The 19,900-nt window shown below is 47.9% G+C and overlaps 1 protein-coding gene across 5 annotated transcripts in view; it reads left to right on the top strand.

Annotated features, from left to right (window-relative positions):
- Positions 1 to 19,900, top strand: part of ILRUN (inflammation and lipid regulator with UBA-like and NBR1-like domains) — a 65,133-nt gene that overhangs the window by 16,833 nt on the left and 28,400 nt on the right. For 4 of the 5 annotated variants that reach the window (XM_084754183.1, XM_084754181.1, XM_084754182.1 and 1 more), the window contains exons 2-3: positions 7,687 to 7,841; positions 15,241 to 15,438. In XM_084754183.1, the coding sequence (XP_084610309.1) occupies positions 7,687 to 7,841; positions 15,241 to 15,438 (353 nt within the window). The remainder of the gene's footprint in view (positions 1 to 7,686; positions 7,842 to 15,240; positions 15,439 to 19,900) is intronic. The other variant, XM_084754184.1, reaches the window with a different exon arrangement.

Below are 19,900 nucleotides of genomic sequence, written 5' to 3' on the forward strand. Positions count from 1 at the left end.
TTTGTGGCCGGGCAGTGGTGGCGCACGCCTTTAAGCCCAGCACTCGGGAGGCAGAGGCAGGTGGATCGCTATGAGTTCGAGGCCAGCCTGGTCTACAAAGCGAGTCCAGGACAGCCATGGCTACACAGAGAGACCCTGTGTGGGGGGGAGGTCCTGAGTTCCATTCCCAGCAACCACATGGTGGCTCACAACCATCTATAATGAAATCTAGTGTCCTCTTCTGGCATGCGGGCAGAATATTGTATATATAATAATAAATATACTGGTCAAAGTGACAAAAGAAATTGAAAGGCTTAATCTTAAAATGAATTTAGAAAGAAGAAGAAGAAGAGCAAGTAGGGTCCCTGGCACTGGCTTTTCCTGTGTTAGATCCGCTCCTCATGTATCATATCTGCCTGTCCTCCTGCCTGTGCCTCCCGAATGCTGGGATGAAAGCCTGCAGCACACTCACAGCCTGTGTAGCTTTTCATAGCTGCCAGGAAGCAGCCATATATCCTCAGACTAGTACCTGAGATTCCAGTTGCAGCCAAGTTGAGGTGAGAGTTGAACGTCCTGTCACGGTTTGCTAGTGCTTTGTAACAGTGGTTACATTTGTCAGTCTAAAGAATTTAGTTTATCTTCTCGCTTGGAGGAAAGAGCATACAATTGCTTACCTCATCTGCAGATGTTAAGTGTGCATAGTATTGTGTGCTGTGGCCATAAAGTATGTCAAGGCTTACTTTCATAGCATCTCCAGAGCTGGTATGGCAAGCATGTTCCCTAAGGGGAAATGAACCTGCAGCCACTGTGAGGCTGGTACCTGCAGGCAGCACAGTGTGCAGAGATCTCAGAGGCAGGAAATCCTAGACACGAGAGAAACATTGGAATCAATGACATTGTAAAAGGTGTATGTTATTTCTCAGCAAAGCCCATAAATTCTGCCTTTATTTTATGTCCTAATAATTTGTACAGCAGTAAGAGCTAGATTATAGAATGGAATATGTATTGAGATATTTTTGGCAATTTATAGTCAAACCCAGGCTGGAGAGATAGCTCAGAGATTAATAGCACTGTTCTTCCAGAGGTCCTGAGTTCCAGTCCCAGCAACCACATGGTGGCTCACACCATCTGTAATGAGATGAGGAGATCTGGCGCCCTCTTCTGGTATGCAGGCACACCTAGAGGCAGAATACTTTTATAATAAATAAAATCTTAAAAAAAAAACCACAAAAGTTGTATTTTTAATTAAGAAATAGCTCTTTGGCAGGCTTAGGGTTAGATCAGTTTGGAACTCTCCTTAATTGCAGATTGACCTGATCGTGTCAGAACTCACGATCTGAGCCATGCTCTGTGCTGTCACCCTGCGGCATTTGGGCATTCCACATTCATGTCCCAGCATTTCCAGAAACTCTAGTTACCATAGACACAGTGGTTGTAAATCGTTTCGGGAAGTTAAGCCCAGTGACCAAAGCAAGGAGTTACTCTAACCATGCATTTTTAGTTCTTGGAAGCAGAGGCTTGTGACGGAAGTGACTCAGCAGGGAGCCGCCTTGTGTTAGTGGTGTGCAGTCTACACTCAGACCTTGCATTAGGTTTTGCACTGCAGTAAGTTACTATACATGTGGCTTTCATGCGTAAGTCCATCTTCTTACCAGCTCTCTAAGTCAGCAGTCTGAACGTGGACTGACCGAGCTGGAGTGCAGGAGTTCCTTCTGGGGCTCCCTGCTTCCAGATCCCTGCACGCAGGCCGGGCCTCCTTTCCCCATGTTCACAATGGAATGCCCTTTCTGCCATCTGTCTGGTTCTCCTCAGACTCTCTCCCTGTTATTGAGTGAAAGCAAACATGAGACTTGGCCAGGTAATCCAGGGTGGTTTCTGTTGAAAGTCTGCTGAGGGCTAATCTTGATCTTTCTTTGCAGTATGGTCTTGTGTTGGTCTGAGAGCAAAGGGCAGACACTGGGATAAAGGGCGTGCTGCGCAGCCTGCGTGTGCACTCACAGCTGTGGGTTATGTAACTGCTCTGAGCTGAGTGGGTACATAGTGAGCAGCCACCCTGAGTTGTTTTCTCAGCCCAATAGTGTATATTCTGGATTCTTCAGGTTTCTCTCTTTTCTCTCCCTTCCTCTTGCATTTACTGTGTGCGCGCGTGGGTAAATACATGGTAGCCACAGCTGCAGGTGGAAGGCAGGAGAGCTTCTCAAAGAGGCAGGTCTCCTTCCACATTGTGGGCTCTGGTGATGGAACGCAAGTCTTCAGGCCTGGCAGCAAGTGCCTCTACCCGGTGAGCCATCTTTCCAGTCCCCTTCATACCCTCTCTCCTTTGTGGGGGGAGCAGGGTCTTGTTGTGCCTCAGGCTAGTAACCTAAAACTTGCTGTGTAGCCCAGGCTGGCTCTGAACTCCAGACAGCCCTTCTACCTTAGCCTCTTCAGTTCTGTGACTACAGACGTTAACCACCATGTCTAGCTTTAGTGAGATGGTGGGGTAGGATCTCGTGTAGCCCAAGTAGTCTTGACCTTGGTTAATGGAGCCTGGCCCTGTGAAATCCTGATCCTTCCGTCTCCACTTCCCAGCATTGAGCTTACAGACATGTGCCACAGTACCAGCTTGTATGTTTGCTTCTTGTATATTGTTTTTTAGTGTGTGAGCATTTTGCCTGCACGCGCGCGCGCGCGCACACACACACACACACACACACACACACACACGGTATGCCTACAGAGGCAGGGAGGAGAGGGTATTGAGTTCTCTTGGGCTGAAGTTACAGATACGACTGTTAGTCACAGAGTGGGTGGGAATTGAACCAGGATTCTCTGAAGAGCCCAGTGTTCTTAACCACTGAACCATCTCTCCAGCCCGTGCTTCACTGTGCAGATCGACATGGTGTTGGGGAAGAACCAAGCCCAATAAGGAATCTTCTGATTTCTGCATTGTTGTGATGCTGGAATGAACACAAACACAACAGTTTTTAAAAATTCACACATTTAAGCCAGGTTTGGTGGCGCACGCCTTTAGTTCCAGCGCTCGGGAGGCAGAGGCAGGCGGATCGCTATGAGTTCAAGGCCAGCCTGGTCTACAAAGTAAGTCCAGGACAGCCAAGGCTAACACAGAGAGACCCTGTCTTGAAAACCCAAAAAATAAAATCTCACACATTTTCAGTCCTAAACACCCCCCACCCCTCCATCCCCCCACCCCCACCCCCCGCGCACCATGTACAGTCTTGCTATGTAGCCCAGGCTGACCTTGAACTTGTGGTGCTCCTCTTGCCCTGATGCTGCGGTTACTCATGTGTGTCTCACACCTGGTCTGTGATGCTCTTTTAAAAGTTTGTTTTTGTTTTTTGTTTTGTCTTTGCAAGGCATGGTAGCACACATCTTTAATCCCAGGGCTTGGGACTCAGGCAAGTGAGTCTCTGAGTTCGAGGCCAACCTGGGCTACCTAACTGAGTTCCTGGACAGCTTGGGCTACATAGTGAGACCTTGTCTGAACAAAAAACAAAAAACATTAAAAAAATATTTTTTTTGGTGGTAGTGACACCCAGCATAGCACTTTAATCATCTGGTGGGTGCAGTTCCCAGGCAGCAAGGACCATAGTGTCGCACCTCCCCCCTAGTGGGTGTTGCGCTGGTTTTGGTGGTATTGAGCACCCTTTGTTCTTCAGAATGTTTTTAACTGAATGAATGTGGATTGAAGAGTGTTTCTGCCTAGAAGCACTTGGGAACGCTGGGAGTGGAGGCCTTCTTGCAGCAGGGTCCTTCCTGTCTGCGGTTTGGAGACAGGCACGCACATGCCAGCCCTGAGCATGAGCTGTTTCTAGTCTGCTGGCCCAGGCTTGGGGTAGTGATCTGCGTGACCAGAACCCTGAGGAGGTGTGCCCTGCTGTGTCTGGTAGCTGCAGGCACCTGTCTCTGGAAGTGATTTGCCCTGTCAGCTCCCTCCCACCTCTGATTGGCATTCCAGTTTTCTACTTTGATTTTCATTTTAAGTTTGGGCTCTCAGAAGACTCTTGGTCTTTTTCTGCCTGAATTACCTATGCCAAGCATGTATAGATGAGCGTGATTGGGGTTCATGGGGAAGTTGAGGGAGGAGGGCGTGTCTCCCTAGTGAGGGAGTGTGACTTGGCTCTGCTTAGTGTTCCTTAGTGGTCAGGGAGGCTGACTCGATGGCACACTCACGAGTAAGGTAGGACACAGGCTGCTGATTGTCCCGATGTGTAAGAGCGTATTCCTCCCAGTTGACTTTATAGCTAATCGAGCAGGAGACTAAGGTAGAAAGTCCGTCTTTACAAAAAGATGGATATGGGGCTGGAGAGATGGCTCAGAGGTCAAGAACACTGACTGCTCTTCCAGGGGTCCTGAGTTCAATTCCCAGCACCCACACAGTGGCTCACAACCATCTGTGTGCCCTCTTCTGGCACATAGACACACATGCAGGCAGAATGCTTTATACATTTAAAAAAAAAAAAAGACATTTCAGTGAAAATACTGAGTGTTTCCAAATGAGCAAATTGAAAACTAAGCTTATTTTCTCACACTTTGCCTTCAGTCCTTACGGGTAGTGCTGATTGCTTATGTGCTCTCAGTCTGTCTGTGGGCTACCTCCGGTATAGCCAGCCTTATATTACGGTTTTGGTCATTGTTATCCATATAGGAAACTGCTGGAAAGACTGAAGTCGAGCCTTAGTATGCAGCAGTGAGTGGACAGGTGCAGTTTGGCTCCTGGCCCAGCTCTGCTCCATGTAAATTTCATCACACACATGGGACAGGCAGGCGGCTGATGTGGCAATTCCAGTCCTTACTGATTATAGGACTGGCCACCATCACATGATGCTTGCCTAAGAATGCAAACACCTGGAGAAGCAAGCACAGAGGCCCTAGCCAGAAAACATCTGCTGTGCCTAGGTGTGTGTTGTGCAGTTGTTTCCCACTGTGTGTGTGCAGCAGCCCACTGGCTCCATGGCGCACAGTGAGTCATGCGGGAAGCGTGCAGCTTGGCTCATTGTCTGCTATGGGAACTGGGGTGAGCTCAGATGGAAGGCCAGAAGAGAACCCGTGCTATCATGGACACAGCTCTTTAAACAGCCTTTGTGGCCTTTGGTTTCTGGCCCTGGAGACCTGAACCAAACCTGCTTGGACGCTGTTCTGTTGGGGAGGACTCCGGGCCGTGTGCCTGGCTTCTTATGAGTAGTTAGCCAGGTGGCTCTTCCAAGAAAGAAGTTGCAAATAGCATTTTGCTTTTCTTTCTTTCTTCTTTGTTTCTTTCTGCTTTGAGACAAGGTTTCATGTAGTCCGGGTTGGTCTTGAACTCTTTGTCTTCCTATTTCCTCTTCCTGAGTTGTAGGGTTTACAGGCCGGTGTACCCTACCCAACTTAACCAATAGAGCTTCTTGAGGTGAGTGTGTATGCATGCTGGTCTGTGTGGAGGCCAGAGGTGGGAGGATGGCCATCGCTCTTCAGCTTTTTGTGAGTCAGGATTTCACTATGTAGCTGTGGGTGGCCTGAAACTCAGGTTATGTGGACCAGGTTGGTCTTGAACTCACAGAGATATTCCTGCCTCTGCCTCCCAAGTGCTGGGATTAAAGACTTATGACATCATACCCAGTTTATAGAGATAAAGGTGTCTCACCCTGAGCTCACCTGGTGGCTAGACCTCCTGACCCATGAACCTAAGCTCCTCCTGCCTCTGTCGTCCACCCCAGCCCTGCACACGGGCTCTAGGGTCCTGATTCACTTTCTCATGCTTATGCACCAAGGACTTTACTCACTTTACCATCTCTTCAGCCTCACAAATAGTTTTATTTGAAAAAAATGTAAAGATTATTTTATGTGTATGCGTGTTTTCCTATATGTACGTATGTGTACCACCTGCTTGGCTGGTGCCCTCAGAGGTCAGAGGAGGGTGTGGATGCCCTGGAGCTAGATCTCAGGTTATAAGCTACCACGCAGTTGCTGGGAATTGAACCTCTGTTCCCTGTAAGAGCAGGAAGTGCCCTTAACCACCCAGCCCTTTCTCCAGCACCCTAGTATCTCTTAAACATGTAAAAAAGTGGCCACTTCTCTTAAAGGGGGGGGCAAGGGGAGGGAGGGGAGACCGATGACACCTTGTGGAGACAGTCTCCGTATTTAGCTAAGGCTGGCTGCAAACTGTAATCCTCTTGCCTTGTCCTCCTGGGTGCTTAGAGGCTTGAACCATGACACCCAGCAAAGAGAAAAGCATTTTAAAATGTCAGTGAGATATTTTATTTATCATGTTGGCAGAAATCCAGCACAGTGAAGAAACACTGACCATTATCCAGCAGGGAAACCAGCCATGCCACACGCACAGTGAGAGCATTGTTTGTATCCAACAATGAAAACACAGTACAGCCTCTAAGAAGTACTGCATAAATGAATTTATTTCTATAAGTAATGTGCATATATATAGGGTGATATATGCTTGCACTATGGAAAAGCTGAAGGTTAGACACAGTTAAATGGTGGAATGAATACCGTATAGTGACCACAGTGAGCCCACTCACTGACAGAGACTACTCCTTACTGAGAGGGTCACCTTCAAGACCAAGTGTCAAGGGAGAATAGCCAAAAGCAGTGAGCACGGTGTCTCCGTGGGAAGTGAGAGCACCCAGTGTGTGTGCAGCGTGCACGTACAGGAGCTTTGGTAGAGACACTGTTCCTGTGTGCAAGTGTTGGGGAGAGGTAGCAGGCTCTGTTTCCTGCTGGACAGTGCATATTTTGTTTCATGTACGTGGATTTCTTTTGAAAAAAAAAAAAAAAGTACTTTAAAAGTGGACCTCAGGCCTTGGAGATGGCTCAGTGGGTAGGAATGCTTGCCACCAAACCTTATGACCCGAATCTGATCCTCAGGAATCACATGGTGGGGTGAGAAAACTGACTCCCGCCGGCTGTTCTCTGATCTGCACCTGTGAACCATGGCATGTACACACCCACACTTCCACACGCATAATAAACAAATAAGTGGGTTTTGTGAGTTTGTTTTGTTTATATTGTCTTATGGAGACAGGGTCTCGCCTAAGTGTCCTTGAACTCCATATGTAGACCAGCCGGATCCTCCTGCTTCTGCCTCCCAAGCGCCGGGCACTTTAATCCTTAAAGGCACAGACCAGCACATCGGACCAGCACATCAAGCTTGCTTTTCTGTTTCCATGTTTACTTTATGGAGGGCGCTGGGGAGGTGAGGAATACTTGCTGCTCCTCAGAGGACCCAGGCTGTGTTCCCAGCACTCATGTCATGGGCTCTCAGCCTCTGTAACTCTACCTGCAGGGGATCTGATACCTCTGGTCTCTGGGCACCTACAGTGCTGTGTACATACACACACCTCTACATAATTTAAAATAATGTTCTTAAAATAATCTTTTAAAAACAAAGTTGCAAAGTGCTGATCTCCCTGCCTCTCCCCAAACCTGGAGTTAGAGGCTTCTGCTGCCACCCGCGGCCTTGGAGACGCTCTTAGTTGATGCTCTTCTGTCCTTGTGGCACATACGTCTCATTGTCAACAGCCGTGGCCTGCTGCACATACGGCTTCTGTGTCTGCTTTCCCACGTGTTTCTCAGCAGTGAGCAGCGGCTTTTGAGGGTTGATAGTGGGTACCTTTGGCTCTGTGATCAATCTAAGAAAGGATTTCCTTAGGCTTGACAGTTCAGATAATCTCCTTTAGACCATACTGAAGTCTTTTGTCTTTTTATCTGTAGGAACTTACAAGCAGCAATCGGCGCCTATTATGACTTTGAGAGCCCAAATATCAGCGTGCCCTCCATGTCCTTTGTTGAAGATGTCACCATAGGAGAAGGCGAGTCTATTCCTCCTGATACTCAGTTTATAAAAACATGGCGGATCCAGAATTCTGGTAAGTCTATGACAGGAGTTTCTATGTTGATTTTTCTTCTCCATCTCCTCCTTCACCTTCTTTTTAAATTATGTTTGTACATATACATTTATATTGTTACACATATATACAATAGTTTACCTATGGCAAGAAGAACCATGACACAATCAGGAATTATATAAATGTTACATTCTTAGTGTTTTGGCTATTTGTGTTTGACAACCTTGAAGAAGACATCTTTCCTATCTTGGTGCATCTAAAATTCTGAATGTAAATCAATCTCTATCACATCTTGTCATTATCAACTTAGAACACCTATCAAGATCTAAAAACATCTTAACCCCTAAACAACTAAGCTTCATTGTAAAACTAAGCTACCTGGCTTCTTCTTCTTTTACACTTGTTTTGAGACAGGGTTTCTCTGTGTAGCCCTGGCTGTCTTGGACTCACTCTATAGACCAGGCTGGCCTGGAACTCACAGCGATCTGCCCACCTCTGCTTCCCGAGTGCTGGGATTAGAAGCATGTGCCACCATGCCCAGCTGTATTTTCACTTTTTTGAGGTGGGGACTTGGAGAATCTTCCTACTCTGCCTCCCAGGTATTCAGATTACAGGCAGACACCATCATGCTAGCTTCTGAAAAATATTTTGAGTGAAATTTGTTCGGAAACTATGATTTATTCGAAAGTTTGATGTAAGGTTAGGCCAGTGTCTTACACACTTACAGGAGGGAAGCGATGGTCTGACCTTGTGAGTTCTTTAGTATTTCTTAAAATAAATATGCATTTTATAAATTTATATGAAGGGCGTTTTGGTTGCAGTGTGTGCATGCTTGATGCTGAAAGGGGCTAGAAAAAGGGAGTACCATCTTCTAAGCTGGAATTACAAACCAGATTTGAGCCTGGGTGGCTTGGAAGAGCAGCCAGCTCTCCAGGCTCTTAAATACATGTTTTTATTTCATGTATTTTGTATTACGGCTGCACCAATGACACCCCATCTCCTTTCATTGTGTGGGTCCTGGGGATTGAGCTCAGTTTTCAGGCTTGAGACAGGCACCTTTTACCCACTTGGCCACCTTACTAGCCATTTGTTTTGAGACAAGGTCTCACTCTATAGCCAGACTAGCCTCAAGCAGGCCGTCTTTCACTTCACAAGGCCTACTCAGTCTGGGCCGCAGACATGCCCCACCACCAGGTGAAGAAGCTGAGTGTGCTATTAATCCCAGGATATGGAAAGGAAAGGTAGGGAGATACTGACTACCCCTGAGCTGGAGAAGGAGGCAGGCAGGCAGGCAGGGGGAGGCAGTGTCCTGAGGCAGTAACAAAGTCTGGTTTGCTGTAGAGTAGCTGTTTTGCTTTCTGTAATGCCTCTGGTCCATCTTTTTTCTTTTTGGTTTTTCGAAACAGGGTCTCTCTGTGTAGCCTTGGCTGTCCTGGACTGGCTTTGTAGATCAGGCTGGCCTCGAACTCACAGCAATCCATCTGCCTCTACCTCCCAAATGCTGGGATTAAAGGTGTGCGCCACCATGCCTGGCTCCGTCTTTTACTCAGTAGATAGCTCTGCTGATGTGGGGGAGGCTCTCTGATAGGTAGCATACCAGCTCAGAACCCCAAAGCCTGCCTTTCTTCTGACCTAAAACAGTTGAGGCTGCTGCTGTTTGTGTGTGTGAAAGGCAGTTCTTGTGTCTGGGTACCATGCACAAACAGGTTTTCATTCTTCTAAAGTTGATGCCCGTATACTGTAGCTTTTTTTTTTAATGTTTTGCCTGCATGTATATCTGTGTGAGGGTGTCAGATATTGGATTTAGAGACAGTTATGTGCTGTCATGTGGGTGCTGGGAATTGAACCCAGGTCCTCTGGAAGAGCAGCCGGTACTCTTAACCACTGAGCCTTCTCTCCAGCCCCCATATACTGTAGCTTTATCCCTGCAACCTGGATCCATTTGACTAGGGGCTGCACAGGGAGTGAGTTACTAGAAGACATGGCTGTGTGCTGGTTTGTACTCAGCATTGTACTGTTTGCCTGTGTCTTCAGGAAATAGAGTATTAGTGTAGAAACAGGGTAGGCTCCAGCCATGTCTGGTTCCTGACTCACACTCATGCCTGCTTCTAGAGAAAAGAGCTCAAGGGGAGGGTTAGGTGCATAGTAGTTGCCATGGCGCCTCTCGCTTCAGCTGCCAGACTAGCACACACAGGGTGAGGTATGTAATGACTGCACGTAGCTGTCCCAGTAACTAACTGCCCAGAGAGGCTAGCTTCACATGCTTCAAATCAGCCCTTGCCATTTAACTATGAGATGCATGCTTCTGGGATTGAGACTTTCTTGCTGTAGAGTCTTCTCAGTAAAGATGTAAGTAGAGCTGGACGTGGTGGCACACGCCTCTGATCCCAGCACTTGGGAAGCAGAGGCAAGCGACACTGTGAGTTCAAGGCCAGCCTGGACTACAAAGTGAGTCCAGGACAGCCAAGGCTACACAGAGAGACCTTGTCTCAAAAAACCAAAACCCAAAACAAAACAAAAGATGTAAGTAGGGCTAGGTACTTACTCATGTAACTTGCCTGGTAGAGTTTACCTTCAATACAGAAGGCCTGGGCTCAATTCTTAGCATGGCATGTGTGACCACACACACACACACACACACACACACACTGTCTCTCTCAAACACACACACACACACTCTCTCTCTCTCAAACACACAGATACACACTTTCTCACAGACACACACACACACACACACACACACACACTGTCTCTCTCAAATACACACACACTCTCTCCCTCTCTCTCCCTCTCTCTCTCTCTCTCTCTCTCTCTCTCTCTCTCTCTCACACACACACACACACACACACACACACACACACACACACTGTCTCAAACACATACCCTCTCTCTGTCTCAAACACACACACACATACACTAAAAAAAATGTAAACAGATTTTCTTTGTAATCATTTTGCAGCTTAGTTTCCCGACACACGCCTCAGCCACACTTGTCAGGGGTTGCTCTTGGGTGTTCACAGATGCAGCTGTGATTTCCACATGAGCAGCTTGCATGTGCGCACGGTCATGTGTGTGTTAGAGCTGCATAGAAATGAAAATGAAACTAGACTTTGGAAAGGAAATTGAAAAGGCCCAATTGTCCCCCGCCCTCCTTCCCTCCTGAGGTAAGGTATCAATCACTGTGTAACTACTTGCTCTGTGGCTGCGATTCCTCCCCCATTTTCTTCTTTCAGATGATTAAAACAGGCAACTTTCTCCCCTTTTTCTCAGGCTGATTACAGAGAAGATATTTGCCTGTGCTTATTTATCACATTGTAGCATGTTGTGGTTGCCTTGCTGGATGTGGAGGGAACTGCAGACTGTCTCCATGGGGTAGTGCCCCCACACCAGGCCACTAGAGCCCCCCTGTGGAGACTTGTCTTCTGCACATCGTGTGTGTGTTCACGCATCTCCAGACACCAGTAGCCACAGACCTGTGTTCATGCCCAGGCTTTCTGGAGCTACTGGATGTCTTTGTTTCGGTGGGGGCAGGGAGGGAGAGAGAAAGAAGGAGGGAGGAGAGAGTGAGTGAATGTGTGATACTGTTATCTCAAAATTGGCACATGGCAGAACAGTGGGATGGTGGTTGGTTGTTGTTTGATTTAATAAAGTAATATTCTACAATAACAGCATTACTACCTTAATCATATGTGGAACTTAATTTCCAAAGTCATAAAGCACATATGAGCTTTCTTGTGTTCTAGAAAGACCTACCAACTTGTCATGGAGACCTACTTGGCTGTCCCAGCTCTAGATTTCAGGCAATCCAGACAGCGCTCAGTATGCCCTTCCCCCCTGCAGTGCAGCAGATCTGCTTTCAGAGCAGCGTCTTGTTGGATAGCTTGGTAGGCCTTGAGCTTGTGATCCCTCTGTCCTTCAGTGATGGGACTAGGGACACGTGCCACCATGCTGAGGACCCCATGTCCTTACTTTGTCGGTCACCTGTCCTGGCATTGTGACAAGGAGAGGTAGAAATCCACCATTGGTAGCTCAGAAGGCTGGTGTTTAGGTCTTGACTCTGATGGCATTACACTTTGGAGTTGATAGTAGGTACCGCTTCACTTGTTCTTCCAAGAGATGCTTCATGCACCACATTGAGCAGGCACAGTTTTCAGGAGTGTCCAGGAGGAGGAGGACCCTACCTAAACCAGTAAATGTTACCCTTTGATGTGTCCCTCTGAATACAGCAGCATGCTGTTGTGTGGGTCCCAGCGGTTCAGGCTGTCTGCCTGGAACAGCCAAGCCTCACACTCACGGTCGTGGCTGACCTTTTTTTCTTAGAGGTTCATGAAACATAGCTGCTTGCATGTTTGTGCTAACAGACATTGTTACAGGTACCTCTGGGTGGGGGGGAGCCGCGCCAGTGTGTCAGCACCTTCCTGCCAACCCTGGTTGCCCTTTAAACTGTTAACTTAAGGGAGCAGTTGGCTAGCTGTCTGTTTTCCACCTGGCCATGCTGCCTAGACTGGCCCTGAACTCCTGGATTAAGCAATATTTCAAATTTTTAAATTGTGCATAGACGTGTGTCTGAGTGCAGGTTTGTGTATTAGAGCCTGAAGAGGCCAGAGGAAAATGTGAGATCCCATAGAGCCGCAGTGAGGGCAGTTGTGAGCTGCTAGGTGCTGGGAGCCAGACTGTCCTCTGTCAGAGCTGCGTGCTCTCTGATTGCTGGTCACATGTCTCTCCACCGCCATCACTACCTTTTTAAGATAGTGTTTCGTATGTCAGTATACCCAGGCTTCACTTGGCACTAATCCTCCTGTTACATTTTATTTCATTGCTGGGATGGTAGGTGTGGGCTAGTTTTAAAAGAGGGAGTACCTTAGCTGGGCATGGTGGCGCACACCTTTAATCTCAGCACTCTGGAGACAGAGGATCTCTGACTTTGAGGCCAGTTCTGGGACAACCAGGGCTACACAGAGAAACCTTGTCTCTAAAAACCAAAAATAGGCTAGGTGTGATGGTAGATTACTGTGAGTTTGAGGCCAGCCTGGTTTATAGAGTGAGTTTGAGGACAGCTAAAGCTATACAGAGAAACCCTGTCTCAGGGGAAAAGTAAAGTGGGGTTTGGAGAGATGGCACAGAGGTTAAGAGCACTGACTGTTCCTCCAGAGGTCCTGAGTTCAATTCCCAGCAACCACATGGTGGCTCACAACCATCTATAATGTGATCTGATGCCCTCTTCTGGCCTGCAGGTGTACATGCAGGAAGAGCACTGTATGCATAATAATAAACAAATCTTGAAGAAAAGAAGGGAGCACATACCACAGTTACGGAAGAGGAAATCAATGCTCTGAAGCCTGGTGGTGCTGCTCCCTCCTCTTAAAGCTGCTGCTCCTGGACCACAGTTCACTTTACAGGAGAGATCCCCGTCCTTTGGATCTTCCCTCTCATTCTTTGAACATGACACCTAGACAGTCTCACAGGCCCCTGGGTAGTTTATAATTAAGGATCCCAGAATTAAACCAGGCAACATGAGCTGATTGTATGTGCGTAGGCCAGTACTGTCTACTTTTTTTGGAGACAGCCCTTTACTGAAGTGTGTCCTGCCTGGAAGGCTAGGCTGGCTGACTGATCCATGTCTTGTCCATCTGTGACTGATATGACAAGCACATGCCACTATACCCAGCCTTTTTTATTTTTTTAAAGATGTATGTATGTATGTATGTATGTATGTATGTAAGCGCTCTATCTACATGTACACCTGCACGCCAGAAGAGGACAACAGATCCCAGTATGGATGTTGAGACCCACAGTGTGGTTGCTGGGGATTGAACTCAGGAACTCTGGAAGAGCAAACAGTGCTCTTAACCGCTGAGCCATCTCTCCAGCCCCTGCCCAGCCTTTTTTATTATTTTTTCATATCTTTAGTGTACATGTATGTGTTTATGAATGTGTATTTGCACATTTGTGTGAGGGTGCACATGTATGGGGGTGCCTGTGCACATACATTCTAATGGGGGCTCTAGGTTTATGGATCTTCCACCTTAGATTTGAGTCACGTTCTCTCAAACCCTGAGTTCACATCTTACTCCCTGGTGGCCAGCCTTTTCTGAGGGGCCTGTTTCTTCTAAGACTGAAATTGCAGGAGGGCTACCATGTCTAATAGCATTTACCTGACTTTGGGGATTTGAATTTTAGTCCTCTTGTTTGGTCAGCAGGCACTGTAGCTGCTGAACCATCTTCCCAGTCCCTACCAGCATTTTGTACATGAGTTCTGGGGTTCATTCTGTTTGTATGTTTGATTGGTTTTGGTTTTTTGAGACAGGGTTTCTCTGTTACACAGAGCCCTGGCTGTCCTGGACTCTTTGTAGACTAGGCTGGCCTCGAACTCACAGAGATCTACCTGCCTCTGCCTCCCAAGTGCTGCAACTAAGGGTGTGGTTCTTGTGCTTAGAAAGCAAGCTCTTTACTGACTGACCTAGTGCCCTGACCCTAAAACACTGTCTTAAGAGAGAATAGCATAGAGATGTCATTCCATGAGTATTTCATCCTCTTGTCTCTAGGAAATACTGGAACAGACTATTTACTCCCTTCCTTGTTTTGAAGCAAAGGCTGATGCTTTAGCTGGTGTGATCTGGAACTTGCTATGTAGGCCAGGCTAGCCTCAAACTCAGAATACTCTTGCCTCAAATCCTGAATGTTGATACTACAGGCTTATACCACAGACCTGGCCTTGTTTTTACTTTAAAAATTCAAGTGAAATGGCTGCCTACATATTTCCTTTAATAGGAAATATGTGGGCTTGGCCTCCTTCCTGTGGGCATTCTTGGGCTTGTAGGAGTCAGCATGGTGTGACCTTTTTCAGGGTCACCTGGCAGGTCAGGAGGAACGATTTCCTCAGTGACATTTGCCAACTTATAAAGGTAGACGTTGGTCAGGCAGTTGATGTCTCACAATTCCTTTTTAAAAAACATTCATTTGGGGCCTGGAGAGATGGCTTAGTGGCTAAGGTCACTGGCTGCTCTTCCAGAGGACCCGGTTCAATTCCCAGCACCTATATGACAGCTCACAACTGTCTGGAACTCCAGCTTCAAGAGATCCAACACCCTCACACAGACACACGTGCATGAAAACACCAATTCATATAAAATAAAGATAAATCATTTAAAACACACAGGGGGTGGGGTAGGGGCTTGAGTATGCCAAAGCACACCTTGAGGGAGGTGATTTCTCTTATGTGCATTCAGGGAGTCAAGCTGAGTTAATCAGGCTTTGTAGTAAGTGCAGTTACCACTGAACCGTTTCTCCCACCCTCAAATTCCCTTTGCTGAATGCAGGAGACATTAGTTGCTCAGGGACAGAGGGTAGGTAGTCTTGGCCTCTTCCAGAGTGGGACGGATAACTGCCTAACACTTTTCCTCCTTTTGCTTGAACTCAGGGGCAGAGGCCTGGCCTCCAGGGGTTTGTCTTAAATATGTCGGGGGAGACCAGTTTGGACATGTGAACATGGTGATGGTGAGATCACTAGAGCCCCAAGAGATTGCAGATGTCAGCGTCCAGATGTGCAGCCCCAGCAGAGCAGGAATGTACCAGGGACAGTGGCGGATGTGCACTGCCACGGGACTCTACTACGGAGGTGAGTATTATGTCCTCATGCAGCCCAGACCAAAGGACAAGGCGGCCCCTTGTAAGCGTCATGCCGTTGCTCGTGAAGCCACTGAATGTGGTGCAGTAGCGGCATGGCCTTAGCCGTGCAGGTAAATGCCTTGAGACCGACACACTGGCCCAGCCTATTGCACTTCCTTTGACCCTAGAACTTGAACTTTAATTGTGTGAGGTATGCCCAGCATGAGAGACAGCTGTTTCTTGGGGGTGCCGGCCTCGCTGTGTAACCCATGGGCACTGTCAGAAGACTGACTGCAGGCCTTGTTAAACCCGTCCCTAGACAGAAGTTGGGAAGATCAAACAGCGTACAAATTGTGGGTGTTTCTCCCATCCCTGAGACTTACTCAATACTAACACCTCCTGCTCTTATTGTTGCCTCACTTTTTGTTTGGTTTTTTGAGACAGGGTTTCTCTGTGCAACCCCAGCTGTTTTGAACTCCCTCTGTAGACCAGGCTGGCCTCAAACTCACAGAGATCTGCCTGCCTCTGCCTTCTAAGTGCTGGGATTAAAGGCGTGGGCTACTGTGCCCGGAACCTACTTTTTAACAGTGATGTTTACTCTGCTTAGGCCATGCTCTGCCCACTACACCGCCAGTGAACAAGCAGCAGCCTTTACAGTCTTCCTCCTTCTGTTCAGCTGCATCTTACCCTCTAGTTCCTGCTTGTGAGGCATCAGCTGCTCTCTGCTCTCAGTTGCCTGTATGGGATGCTTTCAGCGCTTCAAGTCTTTTGTTTTGTTTTGTTTTTTGTTTTTTTTTTGAGACAGGGTCTCTCTGTGTAGCCCTGGCTGTCCTGGACTCACTTTGTAGGCCAGGCTGGCCTCGAAATCACAGCGATCCGCCTGCCTCTGCCTCCCAAGTGCTGGGATTACAGGCGTGTGCCACCATGCCTGGCTGTCTTTTTTTTTTTTTTTAAACTGATTATGTGGGTGTTCCTTAGGCTGGGATTAAAAAGCTGACCTCTCCATCAACAGCCTCCTTAGTAATTGGACAAAACCCACAAGTGGTCATCTGTTCCCTCCACCCTTTTAAAATTTTTTTAAAAAAGATTTTATTTATTTTATGTATATGAGTGCTCTATTTGCATGTACACCTATCCACTGGAAGAAGGCTTTAGAGGGTATAGATGGTTGTGAGCCACCATGTGGTTGCTGGGAATTGAACTCAGGACCTCTGGAAGAGCAGACGGTGCTCTTAACCTCTGAGCCATCTTTCCAGCCCACCTCTACCCTTCTTAAGCACAAGACATTTCCTGTGGGTTCTGCTGCAGCCTGTGCCTTTTGAGGAGTTCTTGACTGTCTGGAGTGAGGAGGGCCGTAGGTATTATTACATCATTCACTCTGGAAGTTGTGTTCTCATACTCGTCCCATGGAGACTTTGGATATTTTTACAGTCTGAAAGAATGTTTTGTAGCACTTACGTGGCATCATCTGCCTGTGCCTGCTGTAATAGAGGCAGATTCCTTGGCAGAAGATGAAGATACCTTAGAGCCTGGCCAACCCCCATCCCCACACCATTCCCAGAGATGCTACACAGCTGTGTGTCTCTGTGTCCTCGCTCCTTTTGTCATTGTGGGAAATCTTTCTTCCCAGCAGATCTCTGCTCACCCTCACAGCTCAATACCTTGCATTGCCCTCTCGTTCCTACTCCTTACGGCCCAGGAAAACTCACTGGTTCCTTCCCAGTCCCCTCCTTGTAACTTACTGTATTATTTTGTGTGGGTGGGCTTTTGCCTGTCTGCACACTGCCAGCATGTAATGCTTTTGGAGACCACAGGGGACGCCAGTCTCTTGACCTGGGTTTGTGAGAGTGAGCTCCTCTCCAGCAACCCTCCCTTTGAGACAGATGTGGTGTAGCCCAGGCTGTTCCAACCCTGTGTAGCTAAGAGTGACCAATGACCTCCTACTCTCTGCCTCCAGCACCCAAGGGTTCTGCCTGTGAGCATGTGGCACCACCCTTGCCAGTTGTGTCCTTCCCTTTTTCCTTCCCCTGCCTTCTCACCTTCCTCTTTCCCTTTTGTTGGAGATAAAACCCAGGGTTTCTTGTGTGCGAGACACACACTCTAAGCTGTATCTTAGAGTGTGTGTGCATGTGCGCGGAAGCTCAGGCTGTTGTAACTGCATTATACCTCAGGCTGCCACTAAACCAAAAAACAAAACAAAACAAAAAGCCCAAAACTTAATTTGTATGTGAAGGTATATGCGCTTGACTATAACTATGTGTGTACTATGTGCGTGCAAGAGCCCTTAGAGGTGGAAAGAGGTGTCCGATCCCCTGGAACTGGAGCTGTACACGCTGTGAGCTTCAGTGTTGGTGCAGGGAACTAAACCCAAATCCTCAGCAAGAGCAAGGCATGCTAACCACTGAGCAACCTCCAGCTCCAGCATTGAACTGCTGCCCTAGACTACAAATGCTAGGATTACACACATGTGCTCCATGGCATTCTCAGGGAAGCTTTTACTGTATCTTTTAAATTGTGTTTTGTTTTGAAACGGAATTTCTGGATTTAGCCCAGGCTGGCCTGGACCTCTATGTGTAGCCCAGGCTGTCCTTAGCTTATAGTGAGGAGCCTCTTTCACTTGTACCTTCCATTGCTGCAGTTAGCAGTGTGTATAGTGGGATTTGGTTTTCTCTTCGCTGTTAGTTACTTGTCTTGTTGCTCTGAGGAAAGCAGCTGCAGGGAGGGGCGGTGTGTTTCCCTTCTGTTTCAGAAGGTGCCAGGTGGCCGTGGCAGGACAGGCATGGCAGTGGCTGCTCTGCCCTAGTGTCGGTGCGTTTGCTGCCGTCTTGTCCATCTCTCGAGCAGAGGTGAAGCAGGCTGGCCTTCAGAGGCACACAGAGTGGCTTGTGTCTGCAGGCAGGCCCGCGTTCCCGCAACAGCAGCACCAAGTGAGGATCAGCCGCACAGACACAAGCCTGGGGCAGGTCCACGTGGAAACTCGACCCTTGGTTACTAAGGCTTCCTGTGCATGCACAGCAGTTACTTACACAGCTCTGTTTCTCTGCAGCTGGAAGTGAACCTTCCCTTACCAGGCTTCCAGCCCACAGTGTGCCCCACATTGGGCTCCATGTGAGCTGCCATCATGCCGCCTTCAAGTCTTTTGTAGCACACCTCCACTAGTCAGGTGATGTGAGGCTTTCCCTCCTCCCCCCTCACCTGTGATTGCACAGCCATGGCTTCCACACGGCTGTCTTGCTGCTCTGTCTGCTGCCTCTCCCAGCTTTTTTGCCCTTTTTTCACTGTAGCCCAGAGTAGCCTAGAAGTCTTCCATTTTCCTGCGAGTGCTGGGATTAATGTATGGGCCACTGTCCTAGGCTCCTTTTTACAAGTTAGTACGTCTCGTCTCTCTCTTCACGCCAGTGAGATGGCTCCGTGGAGAAAGAGCCTGCAGCCAGTGAGCTCACTTCTGTACCGTGAGCCCCATGTGGCAAGGAAGGAGCCAGGCCACAGGGCTGCAGCATGTGAGCGTCACACACATACAGTAAGCAAGTATAATTGTTTTAACTCCTTTTGGGGGGGGAAAGTGCATTCTTTTTGGTTTGGTTGTTTTTTGAGACAGGGTTCTAGTGTGTAACCTTGGCTGCCCTGGAACTCACAACATAGACCAGGCTGGCCTAAACTCAGAGACATGGCGTCCCTGAGAGCTGGGATTAAAAGTGTGCACCCTCCTACCCCACCTCACCTTAAATATTTTAATTTTTATGTGCATGAGTGTTTTGCCGTCCGTGTGTGTGTGTGTGTGTGTGTGTGTGTGTGTGTGTGTGTGTGTTTGTTTTTGTCTGTCTGTCTGTCTGTCTGTCTGTCTGTCTGTCTCAGAAGCCAGAAGAGGATATCAACTCTCCATGGAACTGGAGTTGCATGAGTGCTGGGGACCAAGCCCAGTCTTCTGCAAAAGCAGCCAGCTCTCTTAACCTCTGAGCTGACTCTCAGACATAGAAGTTGCCTTTAATGTTCCTTATAAGATGCTCGGTGTCCAGGAGCAAGCCTTGAGTTAGAAACAAAAGGTTCTGGCTTGGGTAGAATACTGCTGTAAACTGCCTTGTCTGAAGTGTGTAAGGAGGGCCTGGCTCTCTAGCTGAGAGGAGGTGTGCTGCCACCAGGTCGAAGTCAAAGCCCCCACTTGAGAGAGTGAAGGGAGGGCTTGGCGGGAGGAAAGGGTGTGATTATACTGCAGTCTCAGAACATACAGTATATTTAAACACTGCATTTTTTCAGACAAATCTCTGAAATGCAGATGGGTGTGTGCGGGACCTCTGAGCCTAGAAAGCACATTGTATAAAGCAATGATCTTCTGTATGGGGCAGTGACTAGCAACGTGCTTGCATGTCTCTGCCTGAACGCTCTGAAGCCTCCCTGTCACTGGGGCCTGCGTTGGTGTGTTAGTCAGCATCATTTCTTTGTGACTACTTTCACTAGGCCACAGTCCCTACCAC

Source organism: Acomys minous (genome assembly GCF_964271855.1).
Source record: "Acomys minous genome assembly, chromosome: 13".
Classification (NCBI taxonomy): domain Eukaryota; kingdom Metazoa; phylum Chordata; class Mammalia; order Rodentia; family Muridae; genus Acomys; species Acomys minous.